Raw genomic sequence first — 26,709 nt, forward strand, 5'->3', positions numbered from 1 at the left:
GTGGCTGGATCACATGACCACTTCACATGACCACTTCACATATAGTTGACTCAGTTAGAAAGTAAACTTTGTTCTAATAAATTCCTTTAAACCTAGATTGACCACATTTTAGCCACAGTGTCATTATTCACAATACAAAAAACAGAGACTGGCGGCAAATCAATAACCAGCATAAAATAGAGCCCTTGTGGGTACTTCTGCCTCAATCCTTTAAAAAATAAAATAAGCCAAGGCCATGGTCTAGACGACTGGAACATTTCCAATGTTCCAATGTTCCAGAAATAAAACTCTCAGTAAAACAATTTTGAAATCTTCAAGTCAGGGAATACCCTAACTCTCCAGTCGTACCACAAGCCTCAGGTCAAATACCAGAGCAGGTTGTGTTACATTGCAAGTGTAACTCATAAGCTATTCAGAAACTAAAAAAGATTTAGGGTAAAGGAAATAAAGTAGAAAACATGTCCCAATTGTCTCAATGCTTAGCAATGTGCTATGATTCAAATGCCTTGGCAGAATCATTAGCACTCAAGCTATGAGGCCAATACAGGATGAAATCAGATACACAGGGACACTTTTCCATTCATCCATTTTCTGTACCACTTATCCTACATAGGATTGTGGGGGAGCCTGAAGCCAAGGCAGGGAACACCCTGTAGGGGGTGCCAACCCATCGCAGGGCACAATCGTGCACACACACACACCCCCATTCACACACTACGGACAATTTGGAAATGTCAGTTGTCAAAGAACATGCGAGCTCCATGCACAGATGGTGGAGACAGAACTCAGACCCTCTGCCCAGGTGGTTAAAAAGATAAGAATTCCTGGAAATTCCAGATCTCAGTGAAGAGCTTACAAAGTGGAAATCCCAGACAGCCAGATGCCTCTTGGTTTGTGAGAATGCAGTTTGCAGTGGAAATTCCAGATCACTTACTCTCTCACTGTTTATAGCAAAAGTGAAATTGGTAAATGGAAGTGGACAGTGGAGAGCACGAAGGTGACTCGCTGAGTTTAGCCTCTGAACTATAGACATGACATAATATCAGCTTCACAGTTTTGTTATTGTTAATTTAGGCTCCCATCCTGCAGAATTATTATTATTATTATTATTATTATTAGCCAACATTTCTATTTGACAGTTAACTGAATAAGAGAACATCTGTGAATAACTACCCACACTGCAACCATAAACCCACCCCAAAACCAGCCATTCCTATAAATATATACAGATTGACATCAATCAGAAATTTGATTCACATAAATAAGACATACCTTTGTTATTAGACATTTATTATTAGATATTATTCTTTTAACATGCATAAAAATAATGACATTAATTACTTAATGTATTAACTGCAAGGCTTCAATATGCATACTAAAATGCGGACCACATCTGAGGTTTTACAGTTGTCCATCTGTGACAAAAATCTGTAAATAGGGCATTATGACAAGACAAATAAATTAATACCTGAATAGCCATAAACCATGGCCTTGTGGAAAACATTTCACTAAAATTCCTAATAATGAAGAATCGTTTCAGAATTTACAGGCCCCGCCAAAAGTATTGGAACAGCAAGGGCAATTCTTTTATTTTTGCTATACACTGAAGACATTTGGGTTTGAGATCAAACAAGGAATACGAGATGATAGCTCAGAATTTCAACATTCATTTCCTGATTTTCACATCCAGATGTGTTAAACAACTTAGAACATGGCACCTTTGGTGGCACACCACCCACTTTTCAAGTGATCAAAAATATTGGAACATGTGATAGACAGGTGTTTCTTGTTGCCCATGTGTGCCCTGTTAGACTGACCTTGCAGTTCCAATACTTTCTATATATTATGTATTCATTATGCCTTTTTTCAATGACTTTTTTTTCTCACCTCAAACTACTTTATAATCTGGGTCCCTGGAGGACTAGTGGTTAGGCCTTGGCGCCTTCACCGCCGAGTCAGGGAATTTTCTGGCCAGGGAACACACTCCCAGTGCCAGTCCCAAGCCAGGACAAAATTTGGGAGGGTTGCGTCCAGTGTAAAAAGTCAAATCAAATATGCAGACCAATGATCGGCTGTGGCGACCCCTAACAAGAGCAGCTGAAGAATAACAACAACATTATTTTATAATGTCTGTTTAAGAATGTTGTCCTCATCTGGCAATCACCATCTACAGCTAAAAGTTACTTTACCCTTCAGTTTACCATATATAAAGTAGATAATGTATATATTTATCTTTATATATATGCAGTATATCTTTGCATTCCATTTTATTACCTTTCCTGTACTTGTTTAATTTACTTCTTAACTTTTTTTAAACTTTAAGGCAGTCACTGAAGTCAAATCCCTTTCAATTGAAGCCTTCTTTTCTTAAAAATAAAAAAACATTTTGATTCTGAATCATTCAATAATGCCCCATTTATAAATTTGCCACGAATAGAACTCATGTTAAAACAAAGAAAGCACTGTACAGCTTTTTAGGTTGTAAGTTGCCCAGACATAAGGGAAACAGTAACAGAAGTTCTTGCATGTTCCACAATGTTTCCTCAATATTCAGTGCCAACCAGGGAAATGATTAATCATATTTTTGGCCTGGAAACATACATGTACTGGAAATGACCTTTTAATTCACTCTTAGGACAAGTGACATTTTATGTGTTTTTGGATCTGGGTTTTCACAGCAGGTGGCCATGTTGATGCAATCTTAAACTATTTTCCACATGATGTTATAGTTTGGCACAGGGTTGGTTTAGCGCCTCAATGGTTTCTAAACTTGGTCGTACAGGTTTCACATATAGTCACACATTAACAGCATGATTTATTTTCTTCTTATTTTCTGCATCCAGACACTGAGCAAATAAAAAGCTCCAGAGCAGTAAATGTCCAGTCAGGAACCTTTCAAACTGCTGTTTAATCGGATGCAAAATCCTCATTAATCAAATCACCACATAGTGTGACAAGTTGGGATTTGATGATATCATTCAAGCATGTCTCAGTCAGGATGAGGACCAGGCTACTTCCAGCATCTCGCTCACATCCAGTACTTTCTCTCTGGGCTTTCCCAGAGCTTCTCCTCTCCGCATCTCCTCCGAGTTGATTTTCTCCCACTCTGAGAATGACACTGGTCTCACTCCTGAAAATGTGAGACACATCCAGACACTTCAAATAAAGGACATGATTTTGCAAAACAAATTGGCATAAATACCCACAGCTTTTTTTAATGAAATGGTCCAGTTCCTTATTTTGACAAGTCTGACACTACAAAATTATCTGCCAATAGAATAAGACAGTGTTAAGCTTGATAGTATATATGTCTAGAAATAAGTTTTATGATCATAGTTTTTTATATAATTACAGTACTGTGCAAAAGCCCTAGGCACCCTATTTTTTTAGTGCAAACTTTGTTATAGATTTTTATTTTATGACTTCTACATTATTGATTCAGTACAAAAACATTTTAGATTTCCAAAGATCAGTTTTCCAGCACAAAATTAAATGTTACAGAAAAATGTTTGTATGTCAGTAAAGAAAGCAGCATATTATGTAAGAGACCACTTTTCAGACAAAAAAAAACATAATGAAGGCTGTTGGGTTTTAGTGTGACAGTCAAAGTCTCCAGAAGAGCTGTGGCTGCTTCTGCAATGCTCAGTAAAACTTACAGCTCATTTCCTTATAAAACTGCAAAAACTGTACCTGAGACTACTATTTTTTTTTTTAAAGCGAAGGATCGCCACACCAAATATTGACTTTGTTTCATTTATTACTGTTTACTGCTCTTTATAGTATTTTTTTAAATGTAGAAACAATTGATTTCATTATTTTTGAAGGCATCTTTGCTCTATAGTATTTCTTTGCATGAGCCTAAGACTTTTGCACAGCACTGTATATCATAATAAGAGATATTATAACTTGAATAAAGGAAAGTTCTATTTACTTACTAAGATTTCATGTTTTGCAGTGTAATGCATGGTTCATTTGAACCAAATTCTTGCAACGATGAAAATTCTTGTATAGATTTTCAAGAAGAGAATTATCCTAATAATTTGATTTGCTTCCATTAAAAATAAAACTGGTTGATAATATCATTTAGTGCTATTGATCACATGTATATAATATGTAAAATAATTAGACATATTTAAAAAAAATATATACAGAGTACATTCTTATTCATCGAAAAAAATACAAACAAACAAAAAAAAACAGGTTTTTACAATTCAGTCTTGCTCTTGACTCAGGATCGGCTAGGAGAAACACTCCTGTCAAGAACACTGGAGGTGATACTAGCATCAACAGGTTTAGAACATTTTCATTTAATAGTTCGGTTAGAGGAAGACTGGAAGCAGAATATTGCCAAGCACATTAGTCATCAAGACATCAGTCAGTGACGGATACGTGCTTGGTCCAAGGACACAAAGACTGACTGTTTTCATATTCAAAATCGTGTTATCATCTTCCTCCAATGTAAAGCGCACTCACCACCAGCAATCTCTCCTACAGTGCCTCCTGTGTTTGACGTTCAAACCACCACTGCTTACGTTCTTAGACCAGAAATTCAAGTTCAGCTGTTTTGTGTGGGACTTTTTCCATAATACCCAGGAGGGGTTATCCAATGAGCACCTGAATAGTTACAGAGACTTTTTTTCTGTCTTTGTAAACACTGATGACATAACACCCACGATCTTGGCCTAATTACCTAACTATCAGGCAATTAAAATTAACCATATCTGGTATTATCTATATCAACAGATCTTTTAGTTTATATAATGACAATTAAACTTTAAAAAAAAAAAAAAAAGATAATTATCTTTAGAAATAAACATGATCTGTCTATACCAGACATAAATACTGGCATCAACACTACATATAACTTTAATGTTTCAGTGTTTTTTTGCTTCTTACACAATCTATATAATTGTACTTTATTCCTAGTAGTGAGATTCAGCCACAAAAAAAAAAGCCCCGAACAACATAATTTCAGACTTTACAAATTATATGATTATAAATATAACTTGTTCTTTTGTATGTGTTTGTTACCTCGAGACTTCAGTAAGCCTGTAATTTCCTGAGCACCAGCTTTGTTGACTGACACATCGAGTGTTCCTGAGTCCACATCTTTCAGGAGAACTCGTGCTGTTTCAAAACTGTCATTCATAGTTGTTGCAATCACACCAGTCGGCCCACGCTTTACCCAGCCACTGCAGTACAACCCTGTACATGTATAGACACACACACACACACACACACACACACGTTTGGTCTTGAAACGATTTCCCTAGCAGTTACCCTTGCAGTTCTTTGAAACAATGATTCATTGATTCATTCAGTGATTAAACCAAAAGCAATAGTCTCACGTATACCTACCTGCTCATAGTATGTGATGGATTAAACTAATAAAATGGTGAAGAGAAATGACTTATTGTTTATTTTACTAAGATAATCTAAAACAGTGTGGACAGATTTCTTGGTACCTCTAAAAACAATTAGAAATCATTGCATTCTAATCATGTTTCAAACTAATTGTTTAACCTTAATTAGTCACAGTTGTCTTCAATCTTTGTAACAGCCAATCAGCCTGTTTAAAGAGAGAAAACGTGCCACTGTGTAGGTTGGTATCATTGTGTGCACCACACTGAACATGGACCAGAGAAAGCAAAGGAAAGAGTTGTCTGAGGAGCTCAGAAAGAAAATTGTAGATAGCCATCTTAAAGGTAAAGGCTATAAGACCATCTCCAAGCAGTTTGATGTTCCTGTGACTACAGTTGCAAATATTATTAAAAAATATAAGGTACATGGGGTTGTAGTCAAAGTTTCTTTGAGAATGTTCTTTGGACTGACGAAACAAACTTTTTGGCAAGTCACACCAGCTATATGTTCACAGACAGAAAAATGAAGCTTTCAAAGAAAAGAACACCATACCTACTGTTTTGGGGCTGCTTTGCTATGTCTGGCACAGGGGGCCTTGAATCACAAAGAAGGCTCAAGACTATCAAGGCATCCTGGAGAGAAACATACTGCCCAGTGTCAGAAAGCTCTCCCTCAGTCGCAGGTCATGGGTCCTCCCACAAGATAATGTCCCAAAACACACAGCTAAAAGCACTCAAGAATGGCTGGGAAAAAAACATTGGACTATTTTTAAATGACCCTCTATGAGCCCTGATCTTAATCCTACTGAACATCTGTGGAAGATCTGAAAAATGCAGTGTGCAGAAAGCACCCTTCAAACCTCAGACAGTTAGAGCAGTTTGCTCAGGAAGAGTGGGCCAAAATACCCTTTACCCAATGCAGAAGCCTCCTTGTAAACTACCGCGATTGCTTGTTGGCAGTGATTGCTTCTAAAGGTGGTGCAACAAAATATTAAGTTAAGGGTACCATCTTTTTTGTCCATGTCATTTTCATTTGGTTCATTATGTAAAATATTCAGCTCAATCGAAAATCAAAAGTAATGTCTGATTTGTGTTAAACATGGAATTAACAGTGATTGATGCCATTAACGTTTGTCAGGTTCAAATTATTTCAGAGATAGTTGTGGGTTCTTCTTTTTCATGGAAGGGTACCAACAAATTTGTCCACGTCTGTATGTATGTATGCATCTATCTATCTATCTATCTATCTATCTATCTCTCTATCTCTCTATCTATCTATCTACACATGCACACGTTTTTCTTTGCAAGAGGACCTTGCATTTACTTCTGTATTACAGTAGTGGCTAAATACTATTGAAAACTAGACATAATCATAACAAATTGAAAATTGAACAAATTGAATCGCTTTGTTTGTTTTAGTTTTGAAAATTACACCAAGGCTTTTTGTTGAGGACCAGCCAATGTCTTCACAATTCTCATATCTGGTCTATGGCTACAAACACACAAATACATGAGTACACATTCACAAAGATACACACATATTACAGAATTAAATGTGACACACCCATAACTGCAGATGTCAGCCGATACTGATTTATATTTATATAGGATTTTTAAATGAAATTTAGTAATAACGCTGACTCTTCAGCTCTAAGAAACAGCTGTTACTTCTCAAACTCTCCTATGCCTTTGTATGGTCTTAGTATCCGCCTGGAGTGACTCTCTCATGCCCTTATGGTCACAACCCATGTTCACCATCTTTATGAACTGCTAACACAATGTCTGAATAACAGCACCATTAAATTTCCTCCTAGAAAGATAGTTCAACAATATTCAATTTACTTAAATATAGTGGTGTGAATCTACTTTTTCAGCAGATTCAGATAAAGCACCACCTTTGTACTTAATTGTACCTTTTGTAAATATATTATGTACTGTAATTAATTAATTAAAAAATAATTGTAGTTGTACCTTTGTAAATATATTATGGTCATTCCACGGATATTACATAATGTTACATAATATGTATTCATACAGTAGTTTCCAAAGGTCAGATACAAAAACAGCTCATATTTCAATCCGTCCCATGAGCTATAATTATCACTCAGACTAAAGCTCTATTCAGATTGGATTAGTTTTACATGCATAGGTGGGATAATGTAATTATTACTGGTCTATCTCTGGGATTGTAATCCTGTCCAACTACATCATATAACAAAACATCTTTTAACAAACCGCATACGCAAATCTGCAAATATTCCACCAAAATTTATCTTCTATAAAATGAACAACAGAAAAAAAACACAGGTAATAAATATGCTATCGAAACTAACAAAGATTCCATTATATCCTGTGAAAAAAGAATCTTTGAGCTTTTTTTCAGAATAAAGACAGTCCAGGAAGTGCTCGCTCTTTTGTTTCGTTTCTTGGCCAAACCAAAACAAAAATATTGACCAAGTTAAAGCACAGAACAATAGAAGATGATGTTGAAAGCGATTTGTCAGAGAAGTGACACTTCCAGAGGTTTTGATGAGTAACTGAGTTCCTGGCACAGGTCCAGCCTACAGACATGTTATGGTCATGTGACCTGATAATGATCGAGCATACAAGCCACAAGCCCTAAACCAAGCATTTATAATAAAGGTGAAAACAATTACTTTGTTTTAAAATGAGATGTGTACTGTACACACTGAATGTTTTAGTGTGACTACCATGTTGACATTGAGAAAACACTCCCATCTCTGTGATTTATACAGTGGTCACCTATTAACAGAAAGTCACTCATTAAATAGAAAGTGCAACAAGCAACAAAGTATAGAAAGTCATGCAACAAGCGGCAGCACATCAGGCACACAGACACATTCCTGGCAAGGGGCCAACTTTGTGAACCGCCTGCTTCCCACACCCACACTGATCTTTGTCTTACCTCCTGTATGTGACACTCTGCCCATTTCATTGGGCACTGTGGAAGTGCGAGAGTTAAAGGGAACGGAGGGGTCAATAGGTAGGCTCTTATAACCAATACTGCTGATGAGAAGACCACATTCTAGATCCTGGGTTTGTCCTGTGGGCAGAGCCCGAGCCTCCTCCCCTGAACCCTGGGAACAGATACAGGAGAAATAACTCAACCTTTACCTAGCAATAGCACCACATACAACTCTAAACATCAACTTATAGCTCATTAAATGGCTCTTTCAGTATTTTTGATAGCCAAAATAAAGTATTTTTGGGGGCAGTCGTGGCCTAATGGATAGAGAGTCGGACTTGCAACCCGAAGGTGAACCTGAAGGTTGTGGGTTCGAGTCTCGGGTCCGGCAGGGATTGTAGGTGGGGGGAGTGAATGACCAGCGCTCTCTCCCACCCTCAATACCACGAGGTGAGACCCTTGAGCAAGGCACCGAACCCCCGAACAACCCACATATAAGACTGAAGGAGCAGCAGGAGTACAGCTGTGTACACTAGGCTTTTGTATGTTCCCTTCTTCTGAAATTATTCCAAGTAGCTTGAACAATTCTAACATTTGTATAAAACATGCCGTAAGTCCCAGTTAGGTTTTTGTGTGCGTGCGTGTGTGTGTGTGTGCGTGCACACAAAAGTGTTCCTGTGCAGAAATCTTCACCTCAAGAGTGTTGACAGCCAAACGAATTCCTGTTACTTTTTTTCCATCAGCATCTGGAAGCACTTCCACAGGACTGCGCAGGAAACGAAAACCCCACTGCTTAATTGCTTTCAGGCTCCCTTCATCCACCTTCACCGTCTTCAGCATTAACTCAGTCAGTCTCTTCCTAGGCCTGGGGAGATCTACGCAAACACAAACACACACAAGATTAGAAATTAAGCCAGGTCACTTTTATTTTACACTTTTATTTTACACTTTTATTAAAGGGTCAGCCAATGTGCTGTACTTAAAATCAGATAAAGTCAAACACAATGTAAATAAGAATGAAACATTAAATAAATCAATACGGTACAGTATATGTACACAGTACACTGGAACAGTATACAGTCGGGACCAAAAGTCTTAGAGCACTAGTGAAAATGCTTCTATTTTGCATTCTTATCTAATTTAATACAACAATCTTCATTACAGATTATATTATTGACAACAACTTGAGTGAAAAGTAGAATCTTAGAAATATTTACGTGAATTTCATTAGTTTCTTCTTGTCCCCTTTTTGCTTTAGTGTGCACTCGAGCTGGCATGGACTCCACAAGTTTGTGCAAAACCTTATGATCCATTTTAGATCAAATCAAATTTTAGTGTGTCGTCTGAACACGTGCTTCAACAGAAGTTAACATGGTCAATATCACAAATTTGCTTACATTTAAACAGGAACCTAGAAATAGTGCAGAATCAGGATATTGAACGTTTACTTTCTTTGTTTTAAATATTTTCAAAATTCTAAAACCTTCTGGTTATTTCCAAATTTAAATGAAATAATCCCAGATTTTCAAGGTGGTCTCAGACTTGTGGACCCCACTGTATATATCAAGCAGACAGCATCTCAAATGTAGAATGGTGGGTGAGAAAACACAGTGCTGTGCAACTTATTTTAAATTCAATTAAACCTTATTACTTATTTTTATATTCAAGTTCAGGAGGACAGTGCAGAGAAAATGATGTCTCTTTTTACCACTCAAAGCTGCACAGATAGCTAAATAAAGACAGAAGACTTGAAAGCTAAATAAAGACAGAAGACTTGAAAGCAAAATAAACTTTCTCTTTCTACACTGGGATTTATTGTAAAGTAAACTTGGTCTTCCAAACATGAATACCATCACACACAGTCAACTCAACAAGGTTTGCTGACGGTAGAGTGGCTGGCTGCCTTATGTCCCAGGGCGACCTCGTGTCCGTGTTAGCTTCTGGCTCTCCCTTTTAGTTATGCTGTTATTGCGAGTCTTGCCAGAGTCCCTGCTTGCACTCTGCACGTAAAGTACATTGTCCTTAAACATTAAAGGACAAAAGCTTACCTAACAATCTCTCCATCTCTCTCCATCTCTCTCCATCTCTCTCCATCTCTCTCCATCTCTCACTCTCCATCGAGCTACACATGCTACTTCTGAGATGCCAGTGATCCTGACCCCTTCTGCTCCCCGGGCCTGCCTGACCCATCCTGATGCCATACTTCTGGTTGGAGTTCTCATTGGTTTAGTTTGCTCACTGTTGCTGGGGGTGGCCCCATATGGACGGCCTGAAGAACCGTTTGGATTGCTGGGGATAGTGCCACCTGGGGGCTGTGGAGATGGCTTGGGGATCACATATGGGGAGCTGTACTGTAATGGCTTGGGACTGCGATTGCTGTGGTGGCTTTGGGGCTGCTGTTGCCACGAGGACCTTCGTACTCAGGACTCCATCAGCGGACGGTGGATAGATTTTAACCAACCGGACTTCTTGCAAAAACTGTGATGAATTTATTGGTTGCACAATTGCACTAGTACACAATAATAGGAAGGATTTATTTATAATTGCACTATGCGTTGCACCCAGATGAGGATGTGCTCCCTTTTGAGTCTGGTTCCTCTCAAGGTTTCTTCCTCATATCATCTCAGGGAGTTTTTGCTCATTAGGGATAAATTCACATATTTACAATATATTTTTTGTGAATCCATTTATTTCTGTAAAGCTGCTTTGTGACAATGTCCATTGTTAAAAGCACTATACAATTAAAATTGAATTGAATTGAATTGAACTCAACCATGTACACTCAGATATTTACAGCTATATACAGACTGGTGATTTAGAGGAAGAGCATTAGTGAAGTTGACCGGTCTAGTGTAGAACACTGAATAAAAACAGAGTTCAGTACTCCATTCAATGTGTTACACAGGCACAGTTCCTTTTCTTTTAAATAAACTGCTTAAGGTTATAAAAACAAACTAATATCATGTCATTAGCATTGCAGAACAATTACCCACGGATGTGAGGACTTAAACAGTACTCATATTCATGCAGGTGAATAATCACAGTGTTCATCTGTTTATTACTACATAATAAAGGACAATCAGACTCTATTTCTTAAGACGATTCGTCACACTCAGGAAATGTCTTTACACTGCTTGGACACTAATACTACCACTCCTTACTCTAGTGCTGCTTTAAACACACATTACATTGTATTCAGCACCTTCGTACTCAGGACTCCATCAGTGGACGGTGGATAGATTTTAACCAACCGGACTTCTTGCGAAAACTGTGATGAATTTACTGGTTGCACAATTGCACTATTTGTCCATACAGTACACAATAATAGAAGGGATTTATTTATAATTGCACTATCTGTTGTATTCACTGTGCAGTTCATAAGCTCCTGCTGCCACAAACATTAAATACAACTCTGTTGTTCTGTATTGCCAGCCGTTTCTGTCTATTGTTGTACAATTTATTATCTTTAAACCCGTGTAACTGGATGTATTACTTTGTATACAACATGTTAACCTGTCTTTTCTGCATTCTACTGCAGACTTGTGTCTGGCTGGAATGGCAAAGTTTTAACTGATTTGTATTTGCCAAAAGAACAATTCTAATATTCAATTCTAATCAGCAGATTTCACAGGTATTAGTTCATCGAGCTTGCATTTCTATTCCTGAGCTGAGTCATGTCAGCCTTATGGAATATGTTATAGCAAGTTTTTTTCATAACACTTTATCTGAAGGATACCTACACTGGGCCTTCATAACAATAAGCACTGAATAAATCTCTCATAAAGCAACACAGCCTTTCCTTTACACAAACGAAGCTTCAGTTAACTACTGCTCAAGTCTGCAGACCTGCCAAGCCCCAAAAGTATTAATGCGTACATTTTTTTAACATGATCCCTTTTCATGAATCACTTGTCTAAAGTAACTAGTCTGTGTATATACTATAAACAGGTTTTTGGGCACCAGGCACTTGGGGGAAAAATGCTGCTCTTCTGTTTTAGTTAAGATGTAGACACAAGAAAAGGTTACATGCACACATTCTTTCTATTTTAAATATATATGTTGTATATACATATCAATTAATAAGTAAATATCAATTAATAAGTAAGTGTGCATGGGCTTGACCGAGCTGTTTGAACGTATTTGTGCTGACTGGCGCAGGAGAGCACACTGTTTTTTAATCATTTTCTAATTATCATGAAAAATTACAATTTTTAGTAAAGTGTTAGTTTTGCTACTTCATTATAGTCATATTTAATCTCTTTAATTTTTTCTTTCTTTTCAGCTAAAGAAGTTCCTAGTGTCCCTAGTTGCCTAACATATCTAAGTCAAACATACACTGATCTTTTTATTTCACATTAATGAACTCAATACATTCTCCATTTACCTTAAAAGAAAGCAATGGCACTGCATATTTCAAGTAATAAATATGAAAAACAAACTCCTTTACAGTTGCTGTTGGAAGCACACAATTGTATAGGATTGTCTTTGTACGCTGTAGCATTGCTGCATCCTTCACTGGAACTAAAAGTCCCAAACATGTTCCATAAAGTCCAATAACCTCCACTCTTCTGGGAAGGTTTTCCACTAGATTTTGGAGTTCGGCTGTGGGGATTTGTGTCCATTCGGCGACAAGAGCATAAAGTTCTTAAACACCAACCTTGACAAACCATGTCACTCGCATTGAGCTCGCTTTGTGCACAGGAACACTGTCATGCTGGAACAGCTTTGGGCCTCTTAGTTCCAGTGAGGGGAAACTGTAATGCTACAGCGGACAAAGACATTCTAGACAATTGTGTGCATCCAACACGGTGGCAGCAGTTTGGAGAAGAACCACGCATGGCTGCGATTGTCAGGTGTCCACAACCTTTTGGCCACATAGTGTACACTTTGAAATGTGGTCCTGTTTAAAAGCATAGGAAAGCATATTTAAGCAATATATTTCTGATTTCAAGGGGTCACTAAATGGACAAACATCAGATACTGTATTTATAGAAGCCTTAAAGTTTTCTTAGGGGTGGAGAGAGAAAAGCACTAACATTATCGATCCAAACAGAAATAAAACACCTGAAAAACACAAAAAGCTCCTGCAACATACACACACCCTGTGTAAAATCAAAGCTGCCTGAATAGGGCTATAGAGGAACCCCATGAAAAGTCTTTAAATAACTCTTCTAGAAAGTGCCATAGGTGCTCACTAAAAACTGAATGCTTTTGTAAAAGATATTAAAAAAGTGCCGTATAAATACAGTGACTTGACAAAGTATTTGCCCCCAGTGATTATTTGTATTGCAACTGTAGTGCCGGTTCCAAGCCCAGATAAAATCAGGGAGGGTTGCATCAGGAAGGGCATCTGGTGTAAAAAACTGTGCCAAAATCAAATATGCGGACCAATGATCCGCCGTGGCGACCCCTAACGAGAGCAGCTGAAAGAAGAACAACATTACTTAGATGTCCTCAGAATTATTTTTAAAAAGTCAAAAGTATCGCCTAATTTATAAGTATTCACTCCCCTTTCTTTTATTAATCTAAATATGTTCAACAAGGTACACCTGTGTTAATTTTAAATCTACCTGCATCCAACTGTATGCTTGCACAATAAATATCCGACTCTAGGAGGTCTCACAGCTAGAACATCAGATCAGATCAGTCCTGCTGTTATGAAGATCAAAGAACTTCCGATGAAGCTTTGAGAATGAAGTTGTTATCAGGAAAAAGTTGAATAAGGTTCTTAAAACATCAGCAAAGCGTTGAATCTTCCTAGGAGCACTGTTAAACCCATTCAAACAAAGTGGAAAAAAATATAGCATGACCCAGACATTACCCAGATCAGGGGAAACTGAGGCAAAGTGCTCAAGAGTCCAGACATAACAATCAGGGTGTTACAGAGCTCACTGGATGAAATAGGAGAACCTGTGCAGACCTGGTCTGATGAGATTAAAGTTGAGCCAATCTAAAGCCAAAGCATAATGGCTGGCACAAACCAAATACAGCCCAACACCCAGGTAACACCATTCCTCTGATAAAGCATGCTGGTGGTAGCATCATGCTTTAGGTTTGTTTTCCAGCAAGAGAAGTGGAAAGCTTGTTTCACAGGCAACATGGATAGAGCCAAATATAAGCAAACTGTTAAGGAGAACTTGTTCCAGTCAGCCAGAGATCTGTGTTTAGGGCGAAAATACAGTATTTGTTCCACCAGGACAATGAGGCAAAGCACAGGGCAAAGACTACAAAGGAAGGTTTTTGTTTTGGAATGGCCGAGTCAAAGCCCAGACTTAAATCCAATTGAAAAATCTGTGGCATGACCAGAGAATTGCTACCCACCAACATTCTTCAACTAATCTGGCAGAGTTGGAGAAGATTTGCACTAAGGAATGGGAGAAAACGGCAAAATCAAAAGAGACAACTCAAATCTGTAATTGCAGCAAATGGACTATTAACGTTCATATACTTATCAAATCAAATAATTTTATATAAATAATCAAATAATAATCAATTTTTTATTTTTACATAATTTTGAGGACATTTAAATACTTTATTTAATTTTATTTCTGTACTGTTCACTTAATAAAAAAAAATCTCATGCTGAAAATGCTTAAATTGGATGTTACAAAAAGCAAAAAGAGAAAAAAATAATTTGGGGGGTAAATACTTTCTGGAGGCAGTGTATATACAAACAATAAGTGAAAGGTTTTCCTCTAAAAAGATTCCTTAAAATCACTTTATATTTTTTCCTTGTTGTCTGCATCAGTACAAGCACTACATCACAACCTTGTCTAGACTTGGACACTAGATGATCTTTTCCCAGTTATCTGCTTCAGTACCAGCACTATACTAAACATAGAGGAAAAAAAAAACGGGTCTAGACTGAAATCAGATTTTGTTTCTCTTCAAAAAGTCTGAGACTGTGATGCATAAACAATCAACTCCAGTGTGCACGTTCAACAGTGTGGCAAACTGCCATACAATGTGTTGTAAATATTAGGCAATTCCATTTGTTTCTCTCCTACGCATTTTCCACAAAGCTTTCCAGACATATATGTGGAAATTTAAGTACGTAAGAGTACCTGACATGGCATGCTCAAGTTTCGAGAGACTTTAAGTTGTACCAGTGACAGAGTTATAAATTATGCCAACAAGGTTGAACCTGTTCATGACAAGTCTGATGATCACAATCTGTATAATATGCAGTGCATCGTTAGATACAGGGACTTTCCAAAATATGCTGCATGTTTATGTAGTTAAGTTTTCATTTTCTAAAGTTTATATGCACATACGGGATGCATCTTCCTATCTGCTAGAATTTTGAATGTTTTCATCTGTCACGTAGACATATGTTGCTTGGGTGCAATTTTAGTTTAGAGTCTTCAGTCTAGAATCCGAGTCAAGCTGCGAGTCTTTCTAGTGCCAGATTTATGTCATGTACAGAGTCAGTAAGTATGTGACTCTGCTTTCTGCAGTTTTATCTTTGAGGGCCAGTCTGGTTATTACACCCTGCCAAATAAATGATATTAGGCAAAGAAGATGTAAATGTACAAACAAATTTCAACCCAATACAGTGTTTAATACCTTGTTTCATCTGAATAAATTCAACTACATTAATACAGAGGATGGATTTTGAATACTACCCATTGACACATGCAGTGTTCACCAAGGTCATGATTAGCGCCCGTACCTTTCAGAGCCTCAGCTATGCCCTCAAAGTCACCTGGGAGCATGTCAGCTTTAGTCTCAGGCAGGTTAATCATTTCTCTCACCTCCTGAAGAGAAACAAGAGAGGTGGAAAATTTAGTCTTTTGTTAATCTAAATCTAATAAAGCTGATGTAATGTCTGGGTGAGTCATGCAAGTATTGCTTCCTTTTCTGTAATGTAATGCAAGATGCAAGGCTAAATGGAAAAATTTTCAAATGTTTCCTACAGTCTCTGCCTTAAAGCCGTTAACTGAACCTGTGTGTCTTGCCCTGGGGGCATTGAACAATTAAGAGCTTTCTATTATGGCACATTTGCCTAGACTGGTTTCAACAAACTAACATCGGTCTTGCAGAAGCCTTCATTCAAACATGATGTGGCACTAAAATGAAAACATTTGAAAGAAACTAAAGAACACTATAGGATATGGAAATGAGAAACCAAAATCAAAAAAAGGAGAACTTATTTATCTCACGAGGGTAATCAAAAGCAAATGAACAGGCCTCTGCATGAACTTAAAAAAAAAAAAAAAAAAAAAAAAAATGAATGGGCAAGAGAGAATAGGCATAAGCCAAAGAGGGGAGACAAGGAAGAAAATATTATTATGAAAATAATTTTCATCATAGGTACACTTCAACTATGAGAGACAGAATGGGGGAAAGAATCCAGGAAATCACATTGTCTGATTTTTAAAGAATTTATTTACAAATTATGGCGGAAAATAAGTATTTGGTCAATAACAAAAGTTCATCTCAATACTCTGTTATATACCCTTTGTTGGCAATGACAGAGGTCAAACATTTTCTGTAAGTCTTCACAAGGTTTTCACACACTGTTGCTGGCATTTTGGCCCATTCCTCCATGCAGATCTCCACTAGAGCAGTGATGTTTTGGGGCAGTCGCTGGGCAACACGGACTTTCAACTCCCTCCAAAGATTTTCTATGGGGTTGAGATCTGGAGACTGGCTAGGCCACTCCAAGACCTTGAAATGCTTCTTACGAAGCCACTCCTTCGTTGCCCGGGCGGTGTGTTTGGGATCATTGTCATGCGGAAAGATCCAGCCACGTTTCATCTTCAATGCCCTTGCTGATGGAAGGAGGTTTTCACTCAAAATCTCACGATACATGGCCCCATTCATTCTTTCCTTTACACTGATCAGTCGTCCTGGTCCCTTTGCAGAAAAACAGCCCCATAGCATGATATTTCCACCCCCATGCTTCACAGTAGGTATGGTGTTCTTTGGATGCAACTCAGCATTCTTTCTCCTCCAAACACGACAAGTTGAGTTTTTACCAAAAAGTTCTATTTTGGTTTCATCTGACCATATGACATTCTCCCAATCCTCTTCTGGATCATCCAAATGCTTTGTAGCAAACTTCAGACGGGCCTGGACATGTACTGGCTTAAGCAGGGGGACACGTCTGGCACTGCAGGATTTGAGTCCCTGGAGGTGTAGTGTGTTACTGATGGTAGCCTTTGTTACTTTGGTCCCAGCTCTCTGCAGGTCATTCACTAGGTCCCCCCGTGTGGTTCTGGGATTTTTGCTCACCGTTCTTGTGATCATTTTGACCCCAAGGGGTGAGATCTTGCGTGGAGCCCCAGATTGAGGGAGATTATCAGTGGTCTTGTATGTCTTCCATTTTCTAATAATTGCTCCCACAGTTGATTTCTTCACACCAAGAAATACCTTTGCAGGTTACAATTGTTGCAGATTCAGTCTTCCCAGCCTGGTGCAGGTCTACAATTTTGTTTCTGGTGTCCTTTGACAGCTCTTTGGTCTTGGCCATAGTGGAGTTTGGAGTGTGACTGTTTGAGGTTGTGGACAGGTGTCTTTTATACTGATAACGGGTTCAAACAGGTGCCATTAAAACAGGTAATGAGTGGAGGACAGAGGAGCCTCTTAAAGAAGTTGTTACAGGTCTGTGAGAGCCAGAAATCTTGCTTGTTTGTAGGTGACCAAATACTTATTTTACCGAGGAATTTACCAATTAATTCATTAAAAATCCTACAATGTGATTTCCTGGATTCTTTCCCCCCATTCTGTCTCTCATAGTTGAAGTGTACCTACGATGAAAATTACAGGCCTCTCTCATCTTTTTAAGTGGGAGAACTTGCACAATTGGTGGCTGACTAAATACTTTTTTGCCCCACTGTATACAAAGCGAAACAGAGGAGGAATGAATGCTGAGACTGACAAGCAGGGAAAAAAAAGCTCTTATACCTTAATGGTACATGCAATTTGAAGAGGACCCCTTCTTCCCACTATCAGAACCCTGCGCACCCGACTGGCTCTGAGAGACTCCAGGGCCTGTTGGGTAATGTCCGTCTTCTGCAAAGCAAAAAAAAAAAAAAAAAAAAAAAAAAAAAAAAACTGTGTTACTCAACACTCATCGTAGGGTACCTGGGCCACAGCAGTAACTGGGGGACAAGAATGCAAAAGGAACTGAGTTCTACTCTTTTGGCCAAAAGCAAGGCCTTAAATTGCACAATATGTGCTTCTTTCCACACTTCCAGTAAAAAAAAAAAAAAAAAACCACTATATCATACACTATCTTCTCAAATTATCTTGGCTAAAGTGAAAGTGAAAATAATCTAGTATAAAAGAAATCTAGTATAAAAAATAGGCTTTCTTGTAAGAGCGATCATAATGGTTAGTGTAAACCTCTACAGTGGGTGCTAATGTGGCAGAGTGCGAGCCATAATTCATTTGTCAATGAACAACGCATCACGGAAAAATATAAAACTAATACCCACTTCATACAATATGATTTTTGTAAATCATTTGCAAAAAGTTCTTATTATTTGGGGGGCAGTGACCTTTAGAAAGTCCAGGGGAGACAAGAGGATTCTGGCCACATCCAGTGCCACATTGCCCTGTCCCAAAACCACAGCAGTGTCAGAGCTCAGATCCGGGCATAGCTGCATGAGAAACACAGAAAGGCTAAATGAATACACAATCATTTGAATGGATTCCTGCAGAGGCTAGAAAATGTTCATAGCTCTTAATGTCAGCCTTGTGAAACACTTACAATACTCATTTAAGTGTTTTCTTGGCTGTAGCGCACATGATCTGGTGCATAATGACATTTTTTTTTTTATTATAGCTTTAATAAAAGATAAAGTTCTGCTTTCATCAGGGCTTCGAACTGAAGTGAACCAAACACTGCAGTATAAAAAACTGGAACGTGTAGAACACAGAGAAAAAAGTGTGGATTTCAGACATTACAGTGTATTTCAGATATCAACAAGATATGCGTTGAATTAAAAGATTTAGGAGGGATTATTATAAAGTTTCATTTTGAGATGTTTGTCTTCATACTAGTGAACCTTTTTGTCATAGATATCCAGTTGCGAGTAAGTAAGCTATGTCAGACTCATCGGAATAACATTAAGCAAGTGCAGCAAACCACCCACACACACGTCATGTTTTTTTTTTTCTTCTTAAATTTCTGTTCAAGGCCTAAATCATTTCGAAGTGGTGAAACCACCAGACGAAAACCACCAAGGAAGGTAAGCCAATTACATGATAGGGCAGGAAACAAATGTTTATTCCACATCAGATGATCCGTTATCGTGTTCGGCTAGTGAAGACAACCATTCCACCCACGCCCACATACACACAATCACTGAATCTCAGACACAAGGAGGGAAGTAAACACTGACAAAGTTTTTTTTTTTTTTTTTTTAAACTTGGAATAGCAATAAACGAACTAGTAATGAACAAACAGATGTAAATTATGCAATCTTTTTTCTTGCTTTTTAATTATGTAATTTTAAAAACCTATCTTATATTTGTGTCAACAACTAAATTATGAAAAAAATTAAAACATTCAATCATGCATCTTCAGTAACCACTTTATCCTAGTCAGAGTCGGATAGGATGCTAGTCAATCACACGGACCATGCACACACACATTCACACCTAGGGGCAATTTAGCATATCCAATCCACCTACTGGACGGTGAGATTTAAAAAAACAAAAAAACAAAAAACAGAGAACCCATTAGGAACCCAGGTGGACACAGGGAGATCATGTGAACCTCCACATAGACAGTAACTCAAGCTCAGGATTGAACCATGACCTTGGAGCTGTGAGGCGGCAAGGCTTGCACCACCCAATAAGGGTTAAGGCTTAAAACAGAACTTGGCATAAAAATGAAATGCATTTCATAAGGCCATTAGTGTAATGGTTTTCTCAAGACCGGAATTGAGATAGCTGTTGTAACCAAGAGTGGACTGTTGAAATGAAAGTTAAATGTTACCTCTTTGTTGCTGGGAAGCCCATTGTACCATCCGACAAAGTCTCTGGCTGAGAACACACCAGCTAGGTTTTCCCCAGGCACTCCCATAGGGCGATTTCCTTCTGCCCCATAACTCTGACCAAATACAATAAAGCGAGCATGTTTGAATGTGTCAATGTAAAATAGCTAAGAGTGTATGATGAATAAAACAGTGAAAGAAACCTCACAAGCACAACAGCGTGATAGGCTTTCTTTAGCTCCTCCACACTGACATCCGTACCTACGCTGACATTGCCATAGAAAGAACAGCGTTCGTGCTGGGCCGTCTGTGTGAATGTGTTAATGACATTCTAAAAAAGGAAAAAAGGAATTATTGACAGTACATATACATTCAGGTCCATAAATATTGGGACAGTGACACAGTTTTGGTAATTTTGCCTCTGTACACCACCACAGTGGATTTGAAATGAAGCAGTCAAGATGTGACTGAAGCGTAGACTTTCAGCTTTAATTCAAGGGGTTTAACAAAAATATTGCATTAACCGTTTAGGAATTACAGCCATTTTTTACAGAGTTCCTCCATTTTCACAGGCTCAAAAGTAATGGGACAAACTAATATAATCATAAATATTAGGATTATTTTTATTACTTGGAGGTAAATCCTTTGCAGTCAATGACTACCTGAAGTCTGGACCCCATGGACATCACCAAATGCTGAGTTTCCTCCCTTGAGATGATTTGCCAGGTCTTTACTGCAGCCATCTTCAGTTGCTGCTTGTTTGTGGGTCATTCTGCCATCTGTACTGTGAAGCGCTGTCCTATCAGTTTTGCAGTATTTGACTGAATCTGAGCAGAAAGTATAGCTCTGTACACTTCAGAATTCATCCTGCTACTTCTATCAACAGTCAAATTATCAATAAACCCCAGTGACCCAGTTCCATTGGCAGCCAAACATGCCCATGCCATAACACTGCCTCCACATGTTTGACGGATGATGTGGTATGCTTTGGATCATGAGCCCTTCCTTTCCTTCTCCATACTTTTCTCTTTCCATCATTCTGGTACAAGTTAATCTTGCATCAGAACTGGTCAGGCTTTTTTTAGAGGTTTTTTAGCAAAGTCTAATCTGGCCTTTGTGCTCTTGAGTGTTACCAGCGGTTTGCATCTTGAGGTAAACCGTCTGCATTTACATTCATGAAGGTGGCTCTTGATTGTAGACTTTGACAATGATAGGCCTACCTCCTCCAGAGTGTTCCTGACTTGGCTAGATGTTGTGAAGGGGTTGTTCTTCAATAAGAAAAGAATTCTGCAATCATCCACTTTAGTTGTTTTCTGTGGTCTCCCAGGCCTTTTGGTGTTGCTGAGCTCGCCAGTGCATTCCTTCTTTTTAGGAATGTACCAAATTGTTGATTTGGCCCTCCTAAAGTTTCTGCTATCTCTCTGATACGTCTGTTTTGATTTTTCAGCCTAATGACGGCCTCCTTCACTTGCATCAACACCTCTTTGGACGGCATATTGAGAGTTCCCATGAACAGCTACCAAATGCAAATTCAACACTTGGAATCAGCTCCAGACCTTTTATCTCCATAATTTATCATGATATAAGGAGGAAACAGGCCACAGCTGGCCAAGAAACTGCTTATCAGTCAATTGTCCCATTACTTTTGAGCCTGTGAAAATGGAGGAACTCTGTAAAAAATGGCTGTAATTCCTAAACGGTTAATGCAATACTTTTGTTAAACCCCTTGAATTAAAGCTGAAAGTCTATGCTTCAGTCACATCTTGACTGCTTCATTTCAAATGCACTGTGGTGGTGTACAGAGGCAAAATTACCAAAACTGTGTCACTGTCCCAATATTTATGGACCTGACTGTATGCTTATATTCATGACTCATGACCTCACTACCATAGGCTTAGGGCCATCCATTACTGCAAAGGAAGCCCTTACGAAAGAGGGGTATCTGGGGGCTGTGGAGATGGCTTGGGGATCACATATGGGAAGCTGTACTGTAGTGGCTTGGGACTGCGATCGCTGTAGTGGCTTTGGGGCTGCAGTTGCCACGAGCAGCTTCGTACTCAGGACTCCATCAGTGGACAGTGGATAGATTTTAACCAACCAGACTTCTTGCGAAAACTGTGATGAATTTACTGGTTGCACAATTGCACACAATAATAGAAGGGATTTATTTATAATTGCACTATCCATTAGCACCCAGACGAGGAAGGGTTCCCTTTTGAGCCTGGTTCCTCTTAAGGTTTCTTCCTCATTTTGTCTCAGGGAGTTTTTCTTTGCCACCGTCACCTCTGGCTTGCTCATTAGGGATAAATTCTCATATTTATAATATATTTTTTGTGAATCCATTTATTTTTGTAAAGCTGCTTTGTGACAATGTCCATTGTTAAAAGCGCTATACAAATAAAATTGAATTGAATTGAATCTGAGAAGTATAGATAGTTTTAAAAAATCCAGTGGGTTATTATTAAATGAAGTGCTCCACAGAGAAAGTGGGATTTATCTTTTTTTTTTGGGTGGGTGGGGGGTGGGGGGGATCATATTTCTACACCTTAGGATTCAATAGCTTAGAAACGTAAGCTCAAATTTGATGTGTTGGTTGCCATGAGAGGGTTTAAATGGCACCTTTGGATCTTTCCCCATCAACTTCCATTTAAAGTAATTTGCCTCAAAAAGTGTTGCAACAAAATGAATAAAAGAAAGATAGTGCTATCACATACGCATATAGCTATAGGTTAAATGATTTGGCTCATTATCTTTCCTAATATACATTTTTGTCATGACAGCCTGCTGATGATAGATATATATAAACAAAATAGGCTACATGTATTTATGAAAATCTGTATCATTTTATCTGTGGCAAAATAGTGATTAATAGTGATCGAACTGCAATAAATCATCGAGGTGTTCAAATTACAGGTATATTAGCAATCAATCAATCATCTCAGTCTGATTACACCCACACAGTAATATTAGCCTGCCACAAAGACTTCATTTCACACCTCTGGTCTGACATTTGGGTCAATATGTGACTAATGCATCAGACACTTTAAGGAAAGCTAAACGTTTTGCTGCTATACCACCAAGTAGTTTACAGTTACTTGTCCTGTGTATTTATTGTTCTGTTCTGTGTATTTATTGTCCTACACTCATCTCACACTGTTGTGTATTTGCACTTTATGTAGTCTTGGGTACTGATACGTGTTGTACTATGGTCCTGGAGAAACTACATTTTATTCCAATGTATACAAGCTATATAGAGAAACGACAATAAAAAACCCACTTGACTTGACTTTATCTTCTAATGCTTTGGTTTCCGGTGAAGGTGGCAGAGCTGCAAATACAGGCCAGCCCAGTACCGAGCAACCAACACTGAATCATCTGAGACCTGTACCTTGCTGTTATATTTGATGTGGCATGTGGGAAAGATAAGGCAGCACTACAACAACAAAAAAATACATTCACATGACAACCATAAAGGCAGTTCAGTGCACTGACATTTTGCCAACTGTTGTCAACTTTTGTACTATTGTTGCGCTGCTTAATTTGCTTAATTTCTACCAAAAAGAATGAAAACTAACCTTAACCTCAGGGTGATCCGGAGCCACCCCAAATCGAACCAGGCCAAATGGGACAGGCAGGCGCTCGTAGATATCCACAACCACGTCACTCCTGGCCTGAGACAGAGCGCATACACTTACAAACATTCCACAAACAGATTGATTACTGTGTATTGATCAGGAATAGATTTAATCCTATGCTTTGGTTCTATCCATCATCAGTGCTGAATGAGTGCTGCAAAGGTAAGAGTTATTTTACTCTTCTTTGAAGTGGCAAGTAAAAATAGAGTAATAACATAATTACCAAATCCTATTGTATCTAGCTGTATAGCTTCAAGTTTTAAGGACACAAACCTTCTAATACAAGGGGCGGGTAGACATTTCTTCTCATATTGTGCCCGTGTTAGAACTTTTCGCCATTTCTGTGCCCTTACAACATCAGTCTTTTAACTGAACTCTTCTCTTCTGTAATATTATTCCTATCAAGCTACTTTCTCTGTTGCCTGTACTCTGAAATCTCACTTGTATGACATTCATGTTGCACGTTTTATCTCATGACTACCGTGATGATATCTTGACTATGTAAATGTTTGCTACTGCTGTCGCACTAGCTTTTAACTTCATAAACAAAAGTTTGTCTCCCATCATACCGATATAAAAAAAAAAATGTACATAAGTCCATACACACAGAAGCCTGGATCACTAATGAGCATAAAGCCTTGAAGTTTAGAACAGCCACCGAGATGTTAGCATACATATACACTGCCTTGGAGAACACACCTGACCAAACAGCATCATGAAAATCAAGGGACTAAAAAGAAAAGGATGCAACACTACCAGTTCTGTGGTGAAAGGATACAGGCCTGTATGGGTATGCAACTCTGTGAGAGGTAGTAAATTACAGAGCTTTTATTGTGCTGTTTATTATGTGGATATTATGACCTCAGCGCATGGAGTGTGCTTCCTGGTTTCAAAAAAAAAAAGAAAAAAAAACCCATTGTTTAAAGGTTTTACTTCCCAATCTGTTTTTTTCATTTCTTCCTTCAGATTGGGATGTAAGTACAACTTTCTAGAAAGGAGGGATTTTTAATTTTTATTTTTATCAAATTCATGGTTGAAGCTTCTCTCTTTCTCTCTTCTCTCTTTCGCCTAACTGTCATATTATTTCTACACAGCTTATTCATGTGCAATGAGATCCCGCATTCTCAAATAAAATACACTGACTGTGTGTGCCAGGAAAAGAAGTCATATGAAGATGGGGGGGGGGATCTGGAGTTGCATGGTAGTAAATGGACAGAAGAAGGAAAGTACTGGTTTAAAGTTTATACTTTAGTTAAAGTTTTTTGGCAATATTATGCAGAAACCTAATCTGAAATGCATAGAATAGAACATGGATTGGATATGGATTGAATAAAGAGATAGCTTATGAGACCTCTACACATGGTTGCATCTATTTGATTGATTTACAGCTTTTAGATTTTAAAGGTGTCCATGTTGGCTCCTCTGCATGCTTAAGCATCATAAACACCTTCTTTCACTGCCCTATACTGTTGTTCTTTCTTTTCTTTCTCAAACAAGTACTGAATAAAAACCAACAATAACAGTGTTATTCAGGAAAACAGGACAACCGTCCCATTTTGTTCCCATTATTGTTAAATTATATTCCAGTTTCATTTTTTTTGAAACAGTTGAATTTCTCCACAGTCCAGATAAAATCTTGTTTATCTTAATAATCTGATATTTAGGGTGAATTTTATTACCTTTCTTCGATAAGTTTAATTTTAAAGTCCAAAATCACAAATACAGTAAAACAAAAAAAAAATCTCTAATTGTTTTCAGTGAAATGTTGGCTTTCTAATTGTAATATTTCTTCAAGGTTTTTTATTTATACGCTGAAAAATAGTTTTTCTCAACTTAAAAAAAAAATCATATTCTGTAACATATTTTTCAGGTGAGCCAAAAAAAAAAAAAAAAAAAAAAAAAGTTGACAGTTGTTTTAGGTTTCATTTTTCAGTGTTTCAAGTAAGACGAAAGGCTCACAAACTACAAACAGACCAGAACAAATCCAGGTTACTCAAATTATATTATGTTAATACAACATTATATGACCTTTTATATGTCTATAAATGTCTATATGTGTCTATAAAGTCAACCTGAAAACAACACCTTCAGTTCATGTCCCTGGACTTACTGTGCACATTTAAACAATAAAGGAGATAAAAGAGATAATTCTTGTTTTTTCTGGAACCTTTCCGTCAAAATGACGGCCTCAAAATGTCTTCCAATTTTCAAATACATCAACATACAAGAGGGAGCAGAGCAAAATTTTAACCAATTACATAATGTCATTTTTCACAATTCAGTCAAATCATAATAGTTAAACCAAAGTCCATTCATATGGGCTTTAAGTCACGAACCATCACAACATAAGTCAAAAAACTGAACTGGGGAGGGTGTTCAATATAGTTAGCAAAATTATTTACAAATAAAAAATGTCAAAGTTGCAACTGCATAAGTATTGACCCCTGCTGGTTTGAAACACCTAAATTAGTTACGGAGTAACCGGCTACCATCAGAAATCACATAATTATTTGAACATATTCCACCTGTGTGCAATTCAAGTGTCACGTGTCTCCATATAAATACACCTGTTCCTGGAAGAACTCAGAGTTAGTTAGAGAACACACCTAAACAAACAGCATTGTGAAAACCATAGAGCTAACACACAAGTCCAGGATATAGTTCTGGAAAAGTATCAATCAGGGTTTGGTTGATCTTTTTCCCCCTCAGTTTAGCATTATGGACTATTTTGGGTAGATATGACATTTAATCCCAATTATCTACTGCCTGTGGCCAGCTCTGTGGTGGAAGCGTAGAGGCCTGTATGGGTGTGCAGTTGTGTGGGAGGTAAATTACACAGC

At 38.0% G+C, this 26,709-nt stretch overlaps 1 protein-coding gene across 1 annotated transcript in view; it reads right to left on the reverse strand.

The window, feature by feature from the left end:
* Window positions 1–1,273: 1,273 nt before the first annotated feature.
* The window catches only part of fdxr (ferredoxin reductase), a 31,034-nt gene continuing 5,598 nt past the window's right edge, over window positions 1,274–26,709 (reverse strand). The window contains exons 3-12 of the mRNA XM_034309278.2: window positions 23,810–23,905; window positions 20,443–20,565; window positions 20,237–20,350; window positions 18,792–18,893; window positions 18,196–18,303; window positions 15,959–16,043; window positions 8,980–9,161; window positions 8,287–8,458; window positions 5,032–5,205; window positions 1,274–3,130 (exon numbers count right to left, since the gene is read on the reverse strand). Coding sequence (XP_034165169.1) covers window positions 2,994–3,130; window positions 5,032–5,205; window positions 8,287–8,458; window positions 8,980–9,161; window positions 15,959–16,043; window positions 18,196–18,303; window positions 18,792–18,893; window positions 20,237–20,350; window positions 20,443–20,565; window positions 23,810–23,905 — 1,293 coding nt within the window. The 3' untranslated portion in view covers window positions 1,274–2,993. The remainder of the gene's footprint in view (window positions 3,131–5,031; window positions 5,206–8,286; window positions 8,459–8,979; window positions 9,162–15,958; window positions 16,044–18,195; window positions 18,304–18,791; window positions 18,894–20,236; window positions 20,351–20,442; window positions 20,566–23,809; window positions 23,906–26,709) is intronic.

The sequence above is a fragment of the Pangasianodon hypophthalmus genome, chromosome 12 (assembly GCF_027358585.1).
Source record: "Pangasianodon hypophthalmus isolate fPanHyp1 chromosome 12, fPanHyp1.pri, whole genome shotgun sequence".
NCBI classification, from domain to species: domain Eukaryota; kingdom Metazoa; phylum Chordata; class Actinopteri; order Siluriformes; family Pangasiidae; genus Pangasianodon; species Pangasianodon hypophthalmus.